At 53.2% G+C, this 22574-nt stretch overlaps 1 protein-coding gene across 1 annotated transcript; it reads left to right on the top strand.

Annotated features, from left to right (window-relative positions):
• Nucleotides 1-1131: 1131 nt before the first annotated feature.
• Nucleotides 1132-17307, top strand: HHATL (hedgehog acyltransferase like). Its single transcript, XM_055805568.1, has 12 exons — nucleotides 1132-1315; nucleotides 2975-3121; nucleotides 3652-3719; nucleotides 4098-4211; nucleotides 4372-4566; nucleotides 5411-5620; nucleotides 9341-9512; nucleotides 11208-11352; nucleotides 11742-11777; nucleotides 12576-12777; nucleotides 14176-14317; nucleotides 15579-17307. Exons 2-12 carry the CDS (start codon nucleotides 3016-3018, stop codon nucleotides 15698-15700), a joined length of 1512 nt encoding a protein of 503 aa, XP_055661543.1. The 5' UTR covers nucleotides 1132-1315; nucleotides 2975-3015; the 3' UTR covers nucleotides 15701-17307.
• The last annotated feature ends 5267 nt before the right edge of the window (nucleotides 17308-22574 follow it).

Genomic DNA, 22574 nt, shown 5'->3' with positions numbered 1-22574 from the left:
GTGCTTATCTGCACGGATCTCTTAATTACTTCTCCTCCAAGCACCCAGTCAATTATGCCAAGGTCTGAAGAGCCCAAGTCCCTGGGCAGGGACTGAGCTGCAGCAGCAGGACCAGGACACGCTGGGGCTGTGGGGCATCCGAGGGGCAGGCAGCGAGTCCTGCCCCGGCTGCTGCAAATTAAAGGGGCTCACAAGGTGCTGAAAGCATCGGCCACTCAGCCATCGCTGAGGCTCCCTATGAGAGCCTTGCTCTCCACACACCAAGTGAAACGTGCGGCTAAAAAGCCTTTTTTGCTTGTGGCCAGTGCAACAGCAAAGCTGGGCTGACCTGCTGGGTGCCCATCCTGGAGATCTTCCCTCTGCAGCCCAAAACGTGACTTGTCTCACCCCAGAGCAGGCAACCCACAGAGGTATTTATAAAATCCAGGGTCATCTGCCTTGTTTCTCTCCCTGACCCTCCAGGCAGCCAGGAGATGCTCGGGGACATCGCAGCGTGAGCTCTCCCCAAATCCCATTGGGGTTTGGTAGAAAGAGCTTGCCACCAGCCCTGAAGACAAGCCCGATGCTCGGCTGACTTGTTCCTGGCCGACCTGTATTTGCCCACCCTGAGGCCACAATCAGCCCCTTCCTTATGCCCCATTTTGCTTGCAGATGCCAAAAGCGGACAAGGAGACCCCAAAACTGGTTTGTAGAGATGCTGCAACCCCCAAGCCCCGCACTGATGTAAATGCTGCCCCAACCGGGGAGCAATTACACCTTTTGGCCCCGTGCCTCAGTTTCCCCATGCAATGATAGCTGCCTCCCCTCTGGCACAAGGTGATGGAGGTTACCCCATCCCTTGCAGGGCTCAAAGAGGGGGACCAGAACACCCCTGGGGAAGGAGCCGGTCCCCGCCTGGGGGTCCTGTGGCCCCGGTGCTCCTGTGAGTAGCCCTGGGCCTTGCTCCCTGGCCCCGGGGTGAGCTTTGGCAGCCAGCACGGGTCTTCTCCAGCAGCTGCCGTGACAGACAGCTCCTGAACCAGCCCCCCTCTGCAGTGCTGCTCTAAAATAAAAATACCTCCCACCTGCTCCGCTCCACTCCCAGCCAAACTTCCTCCAGGGGCAAGGTGGGGGGACGGCAGCCCAAAAATACACCCGGCCGCCCCCCCTAAGCCGGGCTGAGAGATGCTGTAAGGCAACCCCCCGGCTCCCAAGACCCTCCGTTGCTCCCCCCAAACACACACCCGTCCCCCCCCACCCTGCCGCCCCCCGTTGCGGAGCCGGACGCTGGATCCCCGCACCCCACCCGCCTCCACCCACGGCCCCAGGGCTCAAGGTCAGTAGCGGGGAGCGATGCGGGGCTGGGGGGGGGCGGGGGGGGGCGGCACGCCGGGCTGTCGGGGGTGGTGACACGCTGCTTTCCGCAGCTCCAAGGTTTTTTGTCACCTCTGCCTGCTCCCAGCCCCGGCCGGGGGTCGGGGAGACGCGCGGGGATAAGGATGCTGCTGCCCCGCGGAGGCTCGGAGCGACGGGGGGGCTGTGCTGGGGACACCCGCCAATGCACCTGACTCGGCAGCCCGGCGGCCATCAGGAGTTTAAACCGCCAGAGGGGTCCCCCCCACCAGCACCCCGCGCCCACCGGGGGCCGTTAACCGCCTCCCGCCCGGCTTAATTGCGGAGCGGCTTTGCCCCCCAAAACAAAACAAAAACAAAACCCACCACAAACAACAAACCCCAAACCAAAGCCTTGAAACGCGTGGAAAAGAGAGAGAGGGAGAGAAAGAAAGCCTTTAAAAGCCACCTCCGTGAGCGGCGCCCCGCCGCAGCGGGACCGCAGGGCGGGGGCTCCCACCCGCAGCGGCCCCGCTCGGGGGAGCGGCCGCGGGGCGACCCCCGCAGCTGGCGGGGGGGGGGGGGGGGTAGCAGCCCCGGGCAGCGCCTTCCCCGCGGAAAAAGCCTTTTCCCCAGCTCGGGGGGCGGTGGGGTCACCCCCCAGCGCTGCTAACGACCCCCCGAGCTCTTATTAAAAATAATTTTAAAAGCTGACACCAGCCCCGCGGGGAAAACTCTGCCTGCAGGTGCGAGAGCAGCGGCCGGGCGGCCTCTTGCCGCTGCCTAAATCAGAGTTTTGCTCCTTATGCCCTTCCCACCCCCTCCCCGCCGCCGCAGCCCCCCCCCCCCCCCCCCCGCGGGGAGTGTTCGCGAGTGGGTGGCAGCGCCGGGGGAGGGGGAGGGGGCTGCCCCCCCCGGCCCCGAACTGCGCCTTTACCCGCTGCCGGCCGAGCTGCAGGGCTCGGGGAGGGCTGGAGGCACGTCGCGCCGGGGTTAATTAGCCTTAGCAGGAGTAATTAGCCCAGGGCTAATTGAAGGGATGGGTGTCGGCATCCCCCGAGCCCTGCAGATGTTGCTGGGCGGAGCGGGGGGGGGGGGGGGGGCTCCAGCGTGCTTGCGGGGTCCCAAGGCTGGGAGTCCCCCCGGAGCTGGAGGCTGGGCAAAGCCCCAGCAAGAAGGTGAACGGCAGCCCAGCGCAGGGCAGTGGGGGTGTCCCACCCCACCCCACCCCATCCAGCACGGGCATCTTCGTGCTGTCCTGGACCCCCTCTGAAGATCCAATTAGCAATTAGTGGGGATATCAGAGATAAGCTGGAGGAACCTCATCTTGGGCAGCTGGCACCCCAGAGCATCTCTGAGTGTTGGGATGGATGCAGCTATCTGGGAAGTCGATCAGGAACACCTGGCTGAGCTGCTCCCAGATCCCGGCTCCTCGGTGAGGTTTGCAGCAGGGCTCAGAAGCAGGCTCTTTCCCTGCACCCAAGTTGTATCCCAGGGTTCAGCCTCAGGTGTCACCACCTTCTCCATCTCTTCAGCCACTGGCCTTCAAGGAAGCCCACAAAGCAGAGCTGCTGAGGACCTGCAGAAATGTCAGGTGCTCGAGGGGTAGGAGGGCAGGCGAACTCTCACCCCAGGTTTTCTTCCCTGTCCTTCCCTTTCCCAGGTCTGGATCCCCTGCACTGGCCAGGGCGGTAACCTGCTGCCATGGGGGTTAAAACAATGCTCCCCAGCTATGAACTGGGGTTTTATGCCCTTGCCGTGACATGTGCTGTGGTGTACAGCGGCAGCGGGATCTTCGAAGCATCCAGAGGTAACGCTCCCCACCGCATCCCCTGGGGGGGAGGATAGTTGGAAGGTGGCTGCTTTTACAGGCGTCAACACCAGCAGCAGATCCCTGGCTTTAATTTTTGCAGAGGGACAGCTTGGGAATCCTTTGTGAGGTTCAAAAAGGATTTTTACCTTTTTGCCCCCTTGCTCCCATTTCCATGGCTCAGGGCAAGAAGCTGCAGCACGTCACAGCTCTCCAGCCAGCACCCAAAACGGGCAACCACCCTACCTACCCAGGGCTGGCTCCTAACTTTTTTTTGTCTGGAAGCCCCCCAAAATAAAAATTTCATGGAATCAACCCAAGGTCCCTGGGATGTGCACTGCAAAAAGGCTTTGCTGGAAATTATTGCAGAAACGGGTGAGGTTCCTGACTCTTATAGTTGTCCGTGGGACTTAGGTGTGTCTGAGCCCTGATGGTTCATCATCGCGGTGAGGAAGGCTCCCTGCCTTGCTGAAACCCGGGCTCCATTTCCCAGAGCTGTCTCTCTCCCGGTAACTCTGGTTCTCTTGCAGACAGCATGAACAGAAAGGCCTTTCGGGAAGGCATAAAGCCGGGCTGGCACTACTTCGGCAGGAAGATGGTAAGCAAAGGAAGGACTCGGTCTTTTCTAGCTACTGGCAATGTGGTTGGTGCTGACCGCTGGAGAAGCAGAGCTGGTTTTTCTGCTGCTGATGCACTTTTGCGAAGTCCATGTGACTTGTATTTTTCTCCCTAAAGAGCTAGTTGGGAAAATACCAGCCCTGCAGTGCTGTGTATGCTCTGCTTTGTGTGCACAGAGACAAGCAACTGCTGCACATCTCTCCTGGGGTTTTTATAACCCAGCTAAAGTGCTCAGGAGCCCTTGGGGGGAAAATGGGAAGAAAAGGCTTTGAAAGTTGTGTGGTTTCCCCTCCAGATGGGTGTAGGGGCAGGGGTGTGCGGGCTGGGGACAGTAAGGCACCCGGTGCTGCTCCCACAGGACATGGCTGATTTCGAGTGGGTGATGTGGTTCACCTCGTTCAGGAACGCCATCATCTTTGCCCTCTCAGGACATGTCCTCTTCGGCAAGATCTGCTCCATGACGGTGCCACAGGTGAGCAAGGGATGTGGTGGGAGGGATTTGAAAGCACCTCAGGGTGACCTGGGATGTGTAGAGGGGGCTTGAGGGATGTTCTAGGATGTGGGGATGTTCTAGGACAGGGGGAGCAGGGTTGGGGCTCTCACCAAGCTGACCACAGCATCTCTTCTCACAGCACCGGGCTGTGGTGTACATGCTGTACGGGGTCTTGGCCGTGCTGGGCAGCATGGGGCTCGTCTACCTGATGATCATCCTCTCCCACTGCCTTGTCCTTTACTCCGTCGCACTGGCCAAGCAGAAGTGGCTCTGCTATGTGGCCGGGCTTTGCTGTCTCGCCTCCTTCAAGGTGGAGCCATTCAGCTCGTGGCAGGTAGGTGCTGTCTCAGGCCATCTGTCTACCTCATTTCCAGCCCACTTGTGTCTGTCTCCTTGGGTTTGTCCCCAAGGAGGGCTCCTGGGGCACCCCCAAACCCTGGCTACGGCAGAGTTCCCACAGGGTTTGAGAGGGAGGGGACTGTTGTGCCACTGAGCTTGGGAATAATCCCACTGGGACTATGTTGTGTTTTGGTGGCTTCCTGATGGGACAGAGCTCAGGACATGTGAGTCCTTCTTGCTGGTCAGACAACAGCAGCTTGTCAGCCAGGCAAGGTGTGTCCCTGCCCTGTGCCTCAGTTTCCCCATCTTTATCACGCTGGTGGGATGGGTTCAGCAATGGCCACGTCTGTCTCTCAGGTCTCTGCCCAGTTCTGTTTCTCTCACTGGCGGGTGGAGAGAAGCCCAGCGGGGACCTTATAAAGCTATTTGGTCCCTCTGAAGGACAGTGCTGCCTCTCCCTGCCTGCTGCTTACCTCCTCAGATGCCCCTCTCCACCGTGCTTGTGCTGGCTTTTCTTCACTCCCTGAGGAGGGTTATGTCCCTGTGACAGGGTGACATTCCCCCCACAGACCGAAGCCTGAGTGGCCCACAGCTGCTGGGTGAGGATGTGGCCAAGAGGATCTACCGCTTCCCAGCTCCTCCAGGATGCAGCCGTCAGCTGGGAAATTGAGTCCCAGATTTCCCTTTCCAACAGCAAGGCTCATTAGCTCCAGGCACAATTGGTGTCAGAGCATAATTAGAGGCTTTGCCTGCTGCCCCAGGAGTGATGTCCTCTACAAATTGAGGGAGCACAGAAGTGACACCGTGTTTGTGGTGGTAACTCTTCATTTCTCATCCAGGGCGGGTTTGTAACGGGAGCTTTTGATCTTCAAGATGTCCTCTTCTATGGAGGAAGCTGCTTCACCATCATGCGCTGCATGAGCTTTGCACTTGAGAACTCTGAGAGGAAAGAGGGCATCTACTCCATCTTCGACCTCCTCAAGTACAACTTCTACCTCCCATTCTTCTTCTTCGGGCCTGTCATGACATTTGACCAGTTCCATGCCCAGGTGAGTGCTTCTGAGGCTGGGCTGGAGGAGGACCTCTCCCTGCTTTTATTTCCTTGGGTTTGATGCCTACAAAACACCACCTTTTGCCACAGTGAAGGTGCAAATGGTTGTAGAGCTTTTCATGGTCACCTAGAGTCTGTGGCCATAGTCTGGCCTGTGCAATGATGCTGGGACTTTTGTGGGGAGGGGCATAAGCTGCTGGGGTTTTGGCCATTTCGACTGATCAGTTCAGAAGGGAAGATGTTGCTGTTGTGCAAGCATCACACTGCGATGAGGCGGGGAGTGTTCAGCTCATGTCCTTGGTCGCTGGACCACCTGCAGTGCTCGGCCCCTCAGTTTCCCTGTGCTGTCACCCCAGTGCCTCCATGACACCCCACTGCAGTGCCAGGAGGCCAAGGTGCGAGCCAGCCATGTGGTGCCCATCTGTGGGACCTCCATGTGCTGGTGTCTGTGGCAGCAAGGGCAGTCTCACATTTCCATCCAGCTGGTTTGCCCAAGGAGCATGACTTTCCAGGGATGGTCTGTGCATCTTAAGATGAAGTTATTTCTCCAGAAATAAGTAAGATCAGATGGAAGGCTGTGTTTCAGCAGCCAAGGGCTTCCTCTGTTCTCCATAAAATACTCTGGTGCCCCAAGTCTTTGCCTGTATCGCACACAACCGAGGGAGCTGTTTGAAGAGCAGACTCCAAGCAGCACTGGAAATCATCAGCAGAAGCCTGGGCTGGGGCCAGCCAACCTCTGGGGCTGTTTCACAGCCAACGATCAAGAAAACCAGCAGTGCTCTCTCCCTCCTCACTCTTCCCATCTCAACATCCTTTTACACCAATGGTCAGCCTTGGCCATCAACACGAACTGGTACTGCTTGCTAAAGGAGGGACCTCTTGCCCAGCCAGCAATGGTGCTGGGAAGGATTGCCACCACCCCTCTGCTTCCTTCTAAAGAGCAGCTGCACTGAATTTTGGGACCCCAATTGACATCTGGGTGCAAAAGCATTTTGGAAAAACATTTGTGAATTCAGAAGAAAAACCAGCCCAGAGCAGGGAAGCACAGCTAGAGCCTCCCTGGTGAGGAGGAGACCAAAGACTCGCCCATTCCAGCACCTTGTCTTCAATGTTGGGCTGGTAGTAGTTGCCTAAGAAAGGGTCTGCACTGGTCTTCTTTCCTCCAGCAAGCAGGATGAGCCCCAGTCCGAGTCCTACTCCTCACTGGTTTGTTCACCTGGGGAGCTGACAACCTTGTGCTGCATGTTGAAAGGAGCAACATCCCTTGGGTCCTGCCAGATCTATTTAAAAGGGCTTTTAGAGCTTTTGACCCTGAAGATCATAAGGTCAGCTCTGGTGTCCCCCATAAGGGATGCTTGTGGTGCGGAGTCTACCAGCAGCTCAATTTCAGCAGACACGCATCAGGGATGGCCAGGCTGCTGGTGAGGCTCTTCTCGCCAGGCTGCTGGAAGAAATGTTTAATCCTAAGACTTCATCTTTCCAGTAGTGTCTTATCTGTTGGGCTGAAGCCCAGGCAAGCATGGTTCCAGCAGCCCCAGCATCCAAACCCCTCTGTGGAGGGTACAGTGCCCTGGGGTGGCCTCCTCACCCCATGTTCTTCTTAGTTCCCCGGGTTCCATCAGTCTTTCCTACAAAATGGGCAGCCCTGACTTCTCCTACCACCACAGCCAGGTATCTGGAAATCAGGGTGTTAAACTCCTTGTTTCTCCAGCGCCTGAACTCCCACCACTCTTGCAAGGCTTGATCTGGAGGGGTCTTCTTCCCTGCTCTTTGCACAGCACCACACCAGGAAGTCTATAGCCACTTCGTGAGCAGTTCCCCCTTCTGCTGCTTAAAACCCTCACCCCAAAGGCACAGGAGCAAGTCGCCGACCCCTTTCCCATGCCCTGGCCAGGGGTCCTGTCTTGGCCTGGCCACCACTGCCATCTCCTGGCTAGATGCCCCCCTGCACTGCTGGAGCTGCAGCTAATTGCAGAGATGAATTCCTAATTGCCCAACAGCAGTTATGAGGGCAGGCAGATGGAGTCCCTTCCCCAGGGTGGGCTGTGTGGCCCAGTTAAGGAATAGGCATATGTCTCTGGCTCCTACTGGTGCTACGTTCTGGTGGAACTCTGGCATCCCCCATGTATGATGGGAACTCATCCGTATCGGGGCTTGGCCAGCCCCATTTGAGCTGAAAATCCTCTCCCTTGCTAGGATCAAGGGAATAAACTCACTTCTGTAGGGCTGGAAGTGTGCGGGACACAGCCCTGATCCAAGGGGCTGGTGGCAGAGTGCTGCACATGAGGATAGATATGAGGACAAGAGGAAACGGCCTCAGGTTGCCTCAGGGGTGGTTTGGGTTGGGTATTAGGAAAAGATTCTTCACTGAAAGGGTGGTCAAGTGCTGGAACAGGCTGCCCGGGATGATGGTGGAGTCACCATCCCTGGGGGTATTTAAAAGACTTGTAGATGTGGCACTTAGGGACATGGTTTAGCAGTGGGCTTGGCAGCGTTAGGTTTACAGTTGGATTCGATGATTTTAAAAGCCTTTTCCAACCTAAATGATTCTATGAAAACGGGGCTCTGTGTTCTCCCACACATCTCGATGCCACAGCCTGTCCTCCCTCGGCTTCTCATCTATCTCAGGCTCCAGTGGCCTCTTAAAGCACTTGGCATATAACAGACACATAAAAATCTGGCAAAGGCTTTAATTCTCAGGAATCATCTGGATTTGATGATGGGGCTGGTGCGGCAGCCTGTGGATTATGCTGGGAAAGCTCCCACCTCTCGCAGGGAATAAAGGGAAAGTAATAAACATAAGAGGATTTTGAATACAGCAGCAATTTTTACGGCGAAGCAGGGAAGCGAGGACATCAGCCTGTCCAGTGTAATCCTGAAGGCTTGCTCCGGCGATGTTTATGTTGTAACAGCCAGAGACATGACAGCTCCTGGAGGCAAAGCTCAGCCCCTGTTTGTACAAGACACAGCAGAGACGAAATCCCCATCGATCAGGTCCCAGCTGACTCAGGACGGCCCCCGGAGCAGCTTTCCCTCTCATTTACAACAGGTGTCTGCAGCAGAAGCTCCAGGGACCATCCGTCCTCCTCCGCTTCCTCCCAAATGACCCTGGCCAAATATATGCATATGGCCCTGGCAGAGCTGTCAGGTGGGATCCCAGCCCTGCTCCCAGCCTCTCCCCACAGGCTGTGGCATCCCATTGATATGGGTATGGGCATTTGCTCCCCCTAAGTGACCTGCGCAAGGGGCCACCTGTAAGCAAAGCTGACTTTCTGAACATGTCCCTGCAGAAAGAGCATAAAGCCCAGCTCCCTGGTTGGTATGGTTGTCACCCTACCCAGAGCCCCTTTGGTACAGCCAGACTTGTCACTGCTGTGTCACACCATGTGCCTGCTCTGCTGGAAACGCCAGTGATGGGAACAGCCTTCGCGAGGAGGGTGATGCAGGGGGCACCTTGCTGCCCTGCTCAGCACTGAGGCGGGGGTGTTGGAGTGATGCTGTGGGTGGGACATGTCCTGCTCCTTGTGGATGTGTTCACCTGAGCTAATTCCTTGGGTCTTCCTTAATCAATGGAGACTTGGGCCATGTAGTCCGTGATGTGATTTCTAGAGGAGACCGTTGAGTCTCCATTTGGACCTTGACCGTTTCACCAGATGGAGGAATATGCTGCCCATCCTGTCTCTCAGCTCAGCCCTTTCACGGTTTGCCATCCTGACAGGTGAGCACCCAAGAGTTAAGACGCAAAGACGATGAGTTGAAGAACATCCAGGTCCATGCTCTCCTCCATGTGGGGGCCATCATTGCCGTGGACATCTTCTTCCATTTCTTCTACATCCTCACCCTCCCTTCTGACCTGAAGTTCACAAACCGCCTCTCGGACTGGTCCTTGGGTGAGTGGCCATGCTCGGACACGTTCATACCTGTACTTAGCTTCAGGGCAGTGGTGAGTGATTCACAGCTCCATCCGTCCTCACTGAGAGGCTTTACCAACACTTGTGTTGGACAGGTTTGAGTAAAGCCGCTCTTTGTGTTGACAGTGCACAGAGCTGGGGTTGGGCAGCCCTGGAAAGCAGATGTGTTGGTCTGACATTCTCACAGGGTTCCAGTGTAAATTGTTTAGCTCGGGGTTTAAGAGGCTGAGCACCAAGCCATTCCCATTGCCTTTGCCTGGACTGGAAGGGAGCTCAGCACCTCCAAAAAAATCAGCCCCATGCTGTTGCAACAGGCACATCTGGGATCTCAGATGCCTTCACAGGCACGTGGCCATCCATTATGGATGTTTGTAAGCCAGTGAAATGGCCCCAGGGCGTAGGTTGTACAGGGAGCAGCTCAGGGCAGTTGGAGCTGCTGCCTTCAGCTGCCTAATGGAGGGCTGTAGAGAAAGTGAACTCCTCTTGGAGGCTGGCAGGGAAGAAGCAGGACACAGCAAACAAGGTGCAGCAAGGCAACGTCTGGTTGCATGTAAGGAATTTTCTTCATAGAGTGGTCAAATATTGGAATAGGGGCCCAGAGGGATTATAGATTCTCCAAAAATAGACATATTCAACATCTAAATGGTCCAGAGCAACCTGATCTCCATTTAAAGTTGACTGTTCTCTGAGCAGGACTGGACTTGGGTACCTCCAGAGGCCAAACTCACAGGATGAGTAATGGTAGCAGTGCTGGCAGCTGGATGGAGGATTTCAGCTGGCAAATACATGTCTGATGGCAGCATTTGAGATACCATAGGGCATCTGATGGTCACACAGACAGAGGAGAAGCAGGGGGTGGAGAAGCCCCTTCTCTCTCTAGAGTGGCAGCTGGTGGCCAGGAGAAAATCTGAATGCAGCTAGAATGTCACTAGCGTTGATTTAGGGTGTCCTAAGAGACCTGGGTGGACTGACCAAGCGTATGTGTTACTCCAGAGGGAGCTGAGCTCCTCTGCAGGCTCTGCTGACTGTATTGACCACATCTGCCTGATCCATGGTGGAGCTTAGGCACTGCACGCATCGAGGCACTGTGTGGTCCTTAATCTGTGAGCCAAGTCCCACAAAGATGGGGGCATTTTAGCTTCTGTTTACACAGGAATTTGAAATTTTTAGTGTTTGTTCCTGAAGGGTTTGTCTTCCAATGTCATGCATCTCTCCAAGTCAAAGGTTCTGGTCCTGGCTCTGCTGTAGCATCCGTGTCCTATCTATGGTCACAAGAAGCTGGAGTGGGGGGCGTTTTGATGGAGGTGTCGATAAAACCTCAGGGCTCAGAGTTGAGAACTGTGATGAGTTCATCATAGTTTAACAAACCTTAGAGGGAAGGAACGATCTAGTACTGGAAGAAATGAGATCTGTATGACTTTCTTGGGCTACCAAAACCAATAAACAGCTTGCTCCCAAATACCCCAGGAAGGTATTGTCCTCTTGTTCAAGTTTTTTAAAAAGCTACTTAGTTTTAGAAGCTTTTCTCATCCAAGGCAACATTAGACTGTCCTCTTGATGCTATGTTTCTTGCAATAGACTGTATGCTCCCATGGGATATGATGTCCCCTGCAGTCATGGAGGTGATATGTTCCATGTTCCTCTCCACCCATTTGACTCCCATTTTTGCTCCAGCTGGCCTGGCCTACTGCAATTTGGTGTACGACTGGGTGAAAGCTGCTGTCATGTTTGGGGTCACCAACACCATTGCCAGACTGGACCACTTGGACCCACCCCAGCCCCCCAAATGCATCACCATGCTCTACGTCTTCGCAGAAACGTGAGTACCCCACGTGCACCAACAAAGAGAGACAGCATGTTTGACTTGAACAAAATGTGCGTGGGGGGGAGGACGTCTGGGCTGTGCTGCTGAGCAGCTAGCCTATGAGTTGGAGACTACATTGAGGAGTCTACGCTGAACCCATGGTCTGGACATGCCCATAGCCCAGGGAAATATTCTTGGGCAGGAAGCAATAGATAAGGAGGGAGGTTACAACCATATCGGTAGTGGGACCTGTTGAATGAAGGAGCGTGGAGTTCTGTGAACTTCAAGAAAGATTCAAGATGTACCTTGCCAGGGGACTGGGAGCCTCCTCCGGGTGACCGCTGCATGGAAGGATGTCGTTAACACTGTGTGTTTTAACCTGCTTTTTATCATCTGCATTTTAGGCATTTTGACAGAGGGATTAATGACTGGCTGTGCAAGTAAGTGTCAACCAGCTGTCTCTAGTCTGGTTCAGGGTCTTCTGTTCCTTCACATAGAAAAGAAGCGTTAAATGCTGTTTCTCCCAGAGCTGAGGTGTCCTCTCTTCTGGGCGAATCCCACCATGGCTTGAAGTCATATTTGGTCTGTTTATCCCTAAGACCATTCAATTTATCACCGCAAAGTGCAACAGCCCCACCCACCCCCAGCTGGGAACGAGAGAGCCCTGTCCCAGAAACCCCTCCAGGTTTGGTGGGTTTAGCACTCCCTCAAGGGAGGAAGAGTCAGGTTCATGTGCCACCAGCAGGAAAGGGGAACTGAGCCCAGGTCTGCCATAACTGGGATAACTGAGGTGGCCTGGATAACTCCGGGTGGCCTATGCTCCATCTACATCTCCCCAGCCCTTCAGCTCTCTTCAGCGGTGACTACAAACCGGCAAACCTGTACTGAAGGTGGTGGCCGCTCTGTGGTGAAATCCTGTGCACCAGCAAGCCTGAGAGAGCCTGCAGCTCTACAGGTCCCCATGTTTTATCCACCCTTTACCTGCAATAGGGGGAAAGGAGGGTATTTGGTCCTTACAGAGCTGTAGGTTTGTGAGGAACACAAGCCACCAGCAGATGGACTGCAGCAAAAATCAGTTTATTGATGGAACATGTCAGCCAAAATATCCTTCCATTCTCACTGGGGTGCTCTAGATTGACCCATCTGTGAGGAGCTTGTGGTGGGTGAAGGTGGGATAAGGGACTCCAGAGGGGTCCCCTTGACTACCGGGAGCACCGACCACTTTCCTTGGCTGTTAGGTACGTGTATGATCACCTTGGAGAGAACCATGACAACATCATGAAGGAGCTCGTGGCCACCATCGCCACCTTTGCCATCACCACCCTGTGGCTGGGGCCCTGTGAGATCGTTTACATCTGGTCTGTCCTCAACTGCTTTGGCCTCAACTTTGAGCTCTGGGTGCAGAAGTTCTTCCAGCTGGAGCCCTTTGCCAAACTGGAGGTGAGGAGCTGGGCTGCAAGCGGATGGGGAAAGGTCAGTGGATCTGGGACCAAATTCTGGTGCTGGAAAATGTCCATGACTGTAGGGAGCTCAAACTTGTACAAAAAAAAAAGTCAGATCTATTTTCAGCTAAGACCTGACGAGCAACATCCCTGATGTTGCTCCATGTCCAGGTCTCCTGCATGGAGACCTGAAGCTCCTTCCTGTGGCCTTCAGCATCCTTGTGATCAGCTACTTGGCTGTGCAAGGGAAGCACAGTCTCGGTGCTTTGTATCCTTTCATTTTATGCACTGTGTTACCCACCCAGAGCAAATTCCCACCTGCCCTGGGATGCTTCATGGGAAGTTTAGGTTGGGTGTGGAGTTTTCAGAGGGTCCAAGAGAACCAGGAATGCATCAAAATACCACAGACGGACACAAAATTTGAGGTCATGGGGAAATGTTTATACATTTCCATATGGAAAGCTTCTTGTTCTGCAAAACATCTTGGCATTCTGAGTAGTTTTAATGTGATTTCTGATTAGGTACTAGAACAAATTGTTCTCCAACCACCCCAAAGCTTAGTGCCTTGTTTGTTTGGGAACAAGGTGCTTCGGGGACATGTCAGAAGATCAACTTAGGAAACTCCCTCCTGGAAACTTTTATGTGTCTTATTTGTTTTGCCTAATCTAAAGTCTGGAGGTCCTAAACTGGTTCAGAAAAGACCTCTTTTGAATAAAAACTTTGGAGAGCAGTCCTCCCAGCTGCTCTCCTCACTGAACCCCTAATCAGATTAGAGCACTTGCAGGCAGTGAAATCTCCTTCCCCGCAGCACCGCAATTCTCAGCGCTAAGTGGCCTGGGGATTCGTCGTGCTCTTTGAAGATTGCTATGAACCACTTCCCCGCTCTGCTTGCAGCAGCTGCTCCTGAGGATTATGTGCCACTGACAATTTCACTCTGCTGCTGTCACTAGTTTTCAGCTCCTTTTTATTTTTTTTATATATATATATATTTAATTCCTAAGAAACAATTTCTACCAGGAGCTCGGAATGATTTGCATGTCAGGCTAATAATAATCCTGGTATACAACAGTGTTCATCTGCCTTGAGGAATGGCTTACCCGAGGTGCCAGATCAAGAAAGCAGTACTCAGCCATCACACTTAGCATGAAAACCTGTAGAACATCTTGTCCCTACCCACGGGACCTTGAAACACCAGCCCAGAGTCCCAGCTGCATCAGAGCCCAGCAGCAGAGCAGAAGTTTTACCTGGTCCTTAAGTTTCTTCATCCCGGAGGCACTAAAGGCTTCTCTAATTCTTGCCTGTCCCTCTGGGATCCCAGCTGGAGTTTGGCCGGAGCTGGACACGTTCCCCTTTCCTTACAGCCTCATTTTTCCTCACTCTCTGCTCCCCTTGGCAGGCCAGAATGTCAGCGGCCATGTCTCGGCGCATTAGGGCGGCTTTTGGGGCGGCGAATTTCTGGGCCATTGTCCTCTACAACATCCTAGCTCTCAACAGCCTGGAGTTTGCACTGCTGGTGACCAAGAGACTCGTCCTGACGGGTAAGGTGCTACCAGCCCTCCCCATTGAGGGACCCTTGTCTTGATGGTCGGGGAGCTGGGGGCTGGGGCTTTCAAGTCCTCCTGGGGTCCGAAGTGGCCCAGCCACTGGCTTGCTGTGTGGCTGCTCCCAGTGTGCTTAATTCTTACGTCAAAGGTGCAAGCAGTTGTTTCTTAGCTCCCAGCCTTCTCGTGTGAGCTCTGGGGTAGGAGTGCCTTCCAGGTGTGCTCGTACAGCTTCTAGCACAGCCTGACGCTGTGGTTTGGATTCCTTGCAGCAACGCAAAGGTCACATTCATTCCAACAAGGGGGGCTGAGTCCCTGGCTGCAGAAAGGTCCCCTTGCTGGCGAAAGGGATTTACTTGTCCTACCTCATCCCCTTTCGCTTTAGCAATTACTCCTGCATCAACCTGAAGGCAACAGGTCCAGATCCTCCCACTACGGTCTGATCTGTACACTTCTAGTCAGTGGGTGGTGTCACTATTTTGAAGCCTTGAGCAGCCCAAGTATAACTAGCCCTCAGGAGCCTGTGTCCTCCACCCTCTCTGGGACGGGGCTGGCATAGGAAATGGATAATGTGACGCTCTGGGCTCAGTGTGCCAGAAGTGCCTGCCCGCTGAGCTAGCTGGCTTTTGCTGGCTGCGTTACGCATTTCAGAGGTCCTGTTTTAGCAGGTACAAAGCTCGTGTCTCCCCTCTGCTGTGGATACCAGATTTGTGATTACAAATGCCGCCAGACCCTTTCTAAGTGGAGGGAGAGCTCCTGGCTCTCAGTCACTTACGTAGGTGACAAAAACATGTTTCCCTGGGTGCACACTGTCTCCACTAGGTACAGGACAAGGCTGGGGTTGATCCTCAGCACCAGTGGAGCCCAAAGCTTCCAGAAGGTCACAGTGCAAAACAACAATGGACATGGGCAGGTTGAACGAGCAGAAAGTCAACCACCAAGTCTGAACTTGGGAAGCAGAAGGAGTTTTGGGGGTAAGAGAGTGCTCAAAGCCACTCTAGCATGTTCCCACATTGGCTGTGGTCCATGATGCCTTGGTGGGCTCAGGCACAGCTTCATCTAAAAATCTGATCTGGGGGATTTCTTTCTTCTCTCAGTGAAGCTGTAGCGCCAGATCCACAATGGAAAATGTGTTGGCCATCATGAACTTGTGGGATCTCCCAAAACCCACCTGAAAGGCAGCCGTGCTGGAGAAGAGTTGGCCTCATTAGGCAAGCAGCCACACCAAGATGACCATGTCTCCCTCCATCTTCTCCAGGTTTCCCTGTCAGCACCTTGTCCATCTGGTTCATCACGTACTGCGGAGTGCAGCTGATCAAAGAGCGTGAGCACATCCTGGCCATCGAGGAGGAGATATGTGACAAAGCAAAGGTGGAGTAGAGGGAGGCATCGACAGGCTTGTCCCAAAGCCTCGTCTCCCTTCCAGCCAGGGCTCTTCAAGCACTCCCGACAATCAGACTGCTGTAGCTCACCCATGTAGAAGTCATCTGGAAGGCGCAGGTCCCCCCTTGCTGCAGGAAAGATTTTCTATAAGCCACAGTGGGCATTCTGCAGGCTCCCCATGTGTGGCAGACTACCGAGGTAGGTTCCTAGGACACTTCTTGAATGCCAGAACGAGCCATACCCATCATCCTTCTGACCCTCTGACATTGTGCAGGCCTAGAGATTTCACTCCCTGCTTCCCGTAACACTTGGTCCCACCAGCACTCAGCTCTCCTGCAGGACCTGTAGCCCATGTTTTCCAGAGGAGACTCTTCACGTCCCATGGTTGGAGGTTTTAGGGTGGGCCAGACACAGAGCTATGAGAAAGCACCAGCTAATCTCTGAGCCTGCTCTGAGCAGACAACCTCCAGGTCATTTCCAGCCCAAGCATCCCATGTTTTCTTCTCTACAAGAAATGGTCAGCGTCCACTGTCAAGTGTTCAGCATCTATGGTTTGTGCAGTAAGGACTGTGAAACGACTCAGCACAATCTATACCTGCCAAGAGGCTAATAAATAAATAATACAGCCTTTATAGCAAAGGGAAGGGGGAACCACTGAAGGGAAATTACCTCTCCACCACTGTCAACAGTGCAGTGATGGCTGTTACCATCTCTGCAAAACAGGCCCCTTCAGTGTTAGATGTCTTGGAAAAAATGATTTGGTGCCAACATCAGGCATAGTTAATGAAAGTGCAGGAGCCATACCTGCTTCACAGACATGGCACATCACATACAGGTCGCCTGGGGAGCAGGCATGCTAAAGAAACACAGCACGTGGCCCACAACTGCTTGGTCCCCAGGCCCCAGCTCAGACCCAAAGGGCCCTGCACTACTGGGTCTGAGACCGACGTGGCCACCACGACCATCCTGCTGTGATACCTGTCCTGGGACTCAAACTAAATCCCACTTGCATTTTTCACATGCCATGGACAAAAAGTTTAAGCTCACATTCCTGCCCCATGGCTGAGGAACAGAAGATGCTGTAGCCAGCCCTGCTCATCTCCATCCATCCCTCCCTTTACTCAACTGTCTTTGGTGCACACAGCCTGAACCCGTGACCACGTGGCTGAATGAGCACATACACAACCAAAGGAGAAAGACCTTCAATGAAGGGCAGTGCCTTGGGGCTGGGTGGTGGAGGGAAAAGCCCATGATAGCCTCCTTGGAGAAGTAGACTTTAGGACGCTGTGTATGAAGTGCATTGAATAAATGTATGTGTGCAAAACACAGTGCCTTGGGGAAAAGGTGGGTTAATAACTGGAAAAATAGCTCTAGCTCTCTTGTACTTTAGAGTAACTTTCAGTGGCCTTACGTGGGAGTTATGTTGGTGTTTCATGAGGGCAGAATCCGGACCACTTTGCAATGTGGGTCAAGATGCCTGATGCTGGGTGTCTTCCAGCTTCCCTGTGGATGAAACAGGATTGGATCCCAGCCAGCTTTCAGCTCTGCCAAAGTAATTTGTGAAGTCCTTGATAAAGGTCACTTATTTATGTAGTAAATAAAAGTTGGACATCTATGGTGCCTGCTGCTCCTTATTGTGATGCTGCAGGTGATACCCTGGGCAATGCCCTGCCATCAGAGCTGAGCACAATGATCTGTTTGCAGGTCCTCACCTCCCACCCCTAACAGGGACACAAGACATTGCTGAGTTTAACAGAAACCCATGCCAGTGGCATCACCAGGCTAGATGTTTGGCTGCAGCTCGATTCATATTCGCCGTTATTTTGACTCCACCTTTGTATGGTGAAATATCACAAGCATCCTGCCATCAAGCTGTCACCCACGTAGGTTTTGGGTTAGAAGCCATGTTGGTTTTATTTCTGGGAGCCTGGCTAAAAATGTTGGATGTCAGGGCAGGTATTGTGCCTTGGTGGCATCTCTGGTCACATCCCCAAAACCCTTGCATCTGCTAGGCACATCCCTTCTTAACACAGGTCTGCTGCTGGACCTTCAGTAAATGTTTCTTTGACATTCTCTGTTACTTCAGTTTTACTCTTTACCACCCAAACAGCTATAGCATGGTGTGCTTCCTTCCAGGGTAAAATTCAGCTCTTCTCCATACGGGTGTCCTCACGCAGCTGAAGCCACCTTGAGCCGCCAAGACCAAGGGCTCTGTCTCTGCAGGTGGCTCAGCTCAGCTCCCTGGCTGCCTGGGAGAACAGTCACCACCTCCCGGTGTCGAAGTAGGTGACGCACATGGCAAAGCCCAGTGACTCCGCACTGTCCTCCTGACTTGGATACTCTGGGAGAGAAAATAGCCCATTCACTAAGGATCTAAATTTATCCAGCAGCTGCAGCTGCTGGAGCTGCCAGAAGGAGCTAATCTTAGACATCAGCTGAGCTAGTGATTTGTCAGAGAGAAGAGAGTTCATGGGAGAACTTGGGCTTTAGCCCCCTTTGCCTGAAGTTACCCCTCAGCTATCACTGCTGTTACAAGCCCAGGAGGTCTGGTGGGCTAGGAGCACCCAAGTGGTGCTATCTCAATCAGCCTTGCACAGGAAACCCCCAGCCTCAGCATATGCCTCTGTAGAGCAGGACTTACCAACTGCTCAGCTCTCTCCTGGAGAAGAGTATCTCATCTGATCTTGTTATTGCCTGCCTGTTAGTAAAACTCACCCAAGAAGCCAAGAAAAGCTATTATCTCTATTGCAACGCAAATCCCAATTAACAGCCCTGTGCTGGACGCCTTGTTCAGCCTGCCATGGCTGTAATTGCTGCATTCACCATTCCTGTTCTGAAATTTTGTATGGGAGGGAGTGATCCTGCTACACTGCATCCCCTCAGGATGCTTTCCATGTAGCCTCACCCACTCCCATGTCATGGGGGGACTATTGCACCTTTGGAGACACACTTAACTGACTTAGTCCACTGGTCATTGGACATCACTGGCTGTAGCCCTGTTAGGTCTGGGCCCAGTTAGCTGAGGGCTGTCTCAGGACAACACGCCTCCAGCTCAGGCTGTGCTGTCTGTTGTACAGCAGTCAGCACTCTTGGGGGCAGTACCTTGCCGAGAGTAGATTCATTCGTTCACATGTGCATAGAGATAAGCAAATGGTAACTGTGATTACTGCTCACCCTTATCACATCCACACGTGCCATCTCACCTGCTTTTAGATGCTAAATCCTGCTGGCCTTGGCTGGTACTTGCTTGAAGACCAGCTCAGCTGAGTGGTAACACATTGGACCCAGCAAAAGAGGGATGGGACCAGTCTACTGTAACCAAAGCCTCTACAAGACACAGTGGTTGCAGTGGGATCAGAATTGACAGCTGCCTCAAATTCCACTGATATCATCAGAGGAAAAATCTCATGTAGCATTCAATCAGTTGCAGCCTTGGCTATCCGGGACAGCAAGGCTCAGACCAAGTCCCTAAAAAATCCTGTTGACTTCCCTGTGCATAAATCGATTATAAAATGACAATGACGAGCCAGTGTGAACAAATGAAAACCAGAAACACAGAAAGAGTAAACACACAAGTGAGAAAGAAATACCATGCTTGAGATCCACACTGGAAACTTGTGACCTAAAACGTAAGAAGGGAAAAAATCTGAACACCATATACACAGTGGGTGAGGGGTTCTGAAGCCTGCGGATCAGAGCTGCATGAAGCAGCACTGGCTTTTCATGCCCAGCCCCAAGAGGGTTCAGGAGAGTGCACAGTGCCTCTGAGAGCACCCTTGGGTCTCCCCATTAGCATCATGTAAGCCTCCCCATGGCGCAAAGCTGCTCAGAGGGCTTGGGTCCACCTGATCAACCCTCTGTCCCACCAGGCTGGGACAGAAACTTGTTTAGGGATGAACCGCCTTTATCTGAGCTGAATACACCTGTGCTCAGGAGCCAGGGAGGTTTACAGACCATTTGAGGTCAACTAAACACACAGAGCACAGCCTGCATGTCCAGCCTGGGCCATATGCACCATCTACACCCATTTTGATGGCAGGGCTTGGGATGGACACTGCTGTATGGAACTTGTCACATCACTATCAAAACTAGCTGGCTGCACCAAGGCTTTTACCATCCCATCCCAGGTTCACTTCAGTAAGCAGTTCCCACACCTTGCCCCAGCACAGCCACCAACCCCCCACAAGGTTTCAAAGATTCATCTACTGTCTGTGCTATTTCTTCAGTCCAGTCCACCTGCTTCTTGCCTTTGCTGTGTCCAGACTTCTCCCAGCTGTTCTTCCAGCCAACCTTTCCTCATCCAGAACCCCTTCTTCTCCCAGGGCCTCTCCCACATCCAGAGCACTCTCTTTCCTCCCTCTGCTTCTTCCAGGTCTCCCTTCACCCAGTGCTCCCCTTCCATTCCCCTTAGAGCTATTTAACTACTTAGCAGGAACCAGCCACAGCTGCACCTTATCCACATCAGCCAGCCCACTGCCCCTGAAGCCAGCCCACAGCTGTGTATTGTCAATGTTAATTAACCTGCTTTCATTCCTCTACAATTCCTCTATAGGAACTGATAGCAAAAAATGGTGGAAACATAAGGCAGGGATCACACGTGTGATTGTTGCTACAAGGCGTTATGAGGGCGGTGTCCCAGCACTGCTGGTGTTAGGAGGCACTGGGACCAGTTAAGGGTGCCTGGACTGAATTAATGATTTAAGCTGTCTGTAGAACATGGGGATAAATGGGCATCACCAAAGTCCTCTCAACTCAGGCAAGTGCCTGACTCGAGTGAAGTGACCCAGCTCCCAGAGACACCCATCTCTCCCCATGCTTGCAGGGAGCCTAGATGGCACAGCGGACCGAGGAGACAGTGCTCTTGAAACACCAGGGCTGCTTCCCCAAGCCTTGGAGCTTGTCCAGCCCCTGTGCAAAGCCACTGAAACCAATGGACATGCCAGAGCTGGTCAGGGACCAGCACGATGCTCTTCCCCGAAGTGGTCCATAAACCTGGGAGTAGCCACAGACCCACCGGTCGGTTGGGAGCTCCTCAGGGAAGGGATGGGCTGTAGCTGGAATTTAGCAGTGGCACCTGGCGATGCAAGGAATATGAAGCAAAGCTCAGGCGGCAGCACACGCCGAGCAGCGCAGTGAAAAGGAGAACAAGCCAGGGGTCAGGGGAGATTAAAGGCAGAAGGGCAAAAATCCCAGCTTGCAGCACACCAGTGCAGGATTAAACTCAGGGAAGTGTAGAGCTAATGCCAAGGGAGGGGAGAGGGGAGGATGGAGCTGCCCAGCCCCAGATGTGTGGGAGCAGAGAAACGTCGCTGAAGGTCAGCCGCATTCAAAGAGCAGTGCTCGTCTTCTGATCCCAACACGGATGAGCAGCCCAGAAGAAAAGCTTATGATGTGAACTCCGAAAACAGCTTGTGATTGTTTCCCTGCTATATTGGTACCTCCCAGATGCTGCTGGAAACTCACCAGTACAAAAGGGCTTCATACCAGTATAGCTCCCTCCCTACTTATGTAGATAAACATCATGGCACAAAGCACTTTTATAAATACATCCATGCTGGGGTGAGGGGTTATGTGGCTTTAAATACACCATAAAGAGTGTATTTATCTTTGCATAGACTTAATTAAATCATTAATTAAATCTGTGCCATCATTGAGTGTCAGCCAGCCCGGAGGGTCCATAGTAAAAGAGATACAGGTTCATGTAAATTTTACTACAGGTATAAATAATAGTAGCTATTCTGCCTACCCATGAATATCAAAACTAATTTGCTTTGTTGTGAGCTCCAAGGGAAGAGCTGGACCTGGACTGGCCGTTTGAGGACCCATGGGGTTTCCCAGACATCCATGGGCATGCAGGCAGGACACAGGACCTGCTGGGGACCTCAGCCTTTTTGGAGCATTGGCTCAAGGCCAGGCAGGTTGTCCTGCTGTGGCTCCAAACTTCAACATGGGGGTGTTGAATCTCAGTAGACCTTAGCAGGGGACCCTCAGCTTACAAGAAGGTACCCGTTTAGAAGTCTGAAGCTGTGAGTTGAAGCCCACCCTTGTGCTCTCTTTACTTCTGTTCTGCCTCAGACCCTCTTTCTGCCACCAAGATGTGGAAAGGATGGATTTATTAATGATGAGGTGTCCAGAGGCTGTGCCACTGTGGTCCCTGTATGTATGGCAGGCAAAGCAGAGCCACCCCTCCCCCAGGCTCCTTGAGCCTCCTCCTTTAGCGAGGCTTGTCAAGTAACTTCCAGCACAGGTCTCGTGTCCCATGCAGGGGTGTAAATAAATAGCTCTATCTTCATTTTCCAGTCCCTTCCAGACCCCTGAAAAGTGACTCCAGAGGAGAAAAAAGGACAAACCTGTGCCGAAAAGCAGCCCTGGGAGTGAGCTGGTTGGAGTGGGGATGCCACAAAGCCCACATAAGACGCTCCCTTATTGCATCTTTCCAGCTTTGACTTCACGCTCTATTTTTAGCACAGCAAAAGGTTTAAGCAGTTTCATAGCAGTCAGTTTAGCAGTGTCGGGAGAAGGTCTCAGCCTTGCCATTCATGACCCAGCAGCCAGATTCGGACATTGGATTCATCTGGATGCCGCTTCCCAAGCACGGCGGCTGAGCCGGTGGGTCACACACATCTCCCATCATCACATGGCAGCAAAAGCTCCCGCTCCCCCGCGGTGACTCATGGGCTGACAGACCCTTCCTGAAGCATTGAGGCTGGAATTACAGCTGTTCCACTCGCCCCCCGCCCCCCTGCCTCCTTGTCCAATGTGTCATATTAAAGGGTGATCGGCTTACACATGCTCCAGTACAGATTCCTTAAGCTTTGTAACGCTGTGGCTATATATAAAGCCTCGCGCTGGAAACTGAAGTAGACAGACA

The sequence above is a fragment of the Falco peregrinus genome, chromosome 5, assembly GCF_023634155.1.
Source record: "Falco peregrinus isolate bFalPer1 chromosome 5, bFalPer1.pri, whole genome shotgun sequence".
NCBI classification, from domain to species: domain Eukaryota; kingdom Metazoa; phylum Chordata; class Aves; order Falconiformes; family Falconidae; genus Falco; species Falco peregrinus.
The sequence above is the reverse complement of the archived record's forward strand: the minus strand, read 5'-3'. Positions and strand labels throughout refer to the sequence as shown.

What these genes read in the sequence shown, in the direction of transcription:
- HHATL (XM_055805568.1), top strand. Translation starts at nt 3,016, where the DNA reads ATGGGGGTTAAAACAATGCTCCCCAGCTATGAACTGGGGTTTTATGCC. An exon ending in AGCCATTCAGCTCGTGGCAG is followed by an intron (nt 4,567 to 5,410) that starts GTAGGTGCTGTC and finishes TTTCTCATCCAG; the next exon opens with GGCGGGTTTGTAACGGGAGC. An exon ending in CTCTACGTCTTCGCAGAAAC is followed by an intron (nt 11,353 to 11,741) that starts GTGAGTACCCCA and finishes TCTGCATTTTAG; the next exon opens with GCATTTTGACAGAGGGATTA.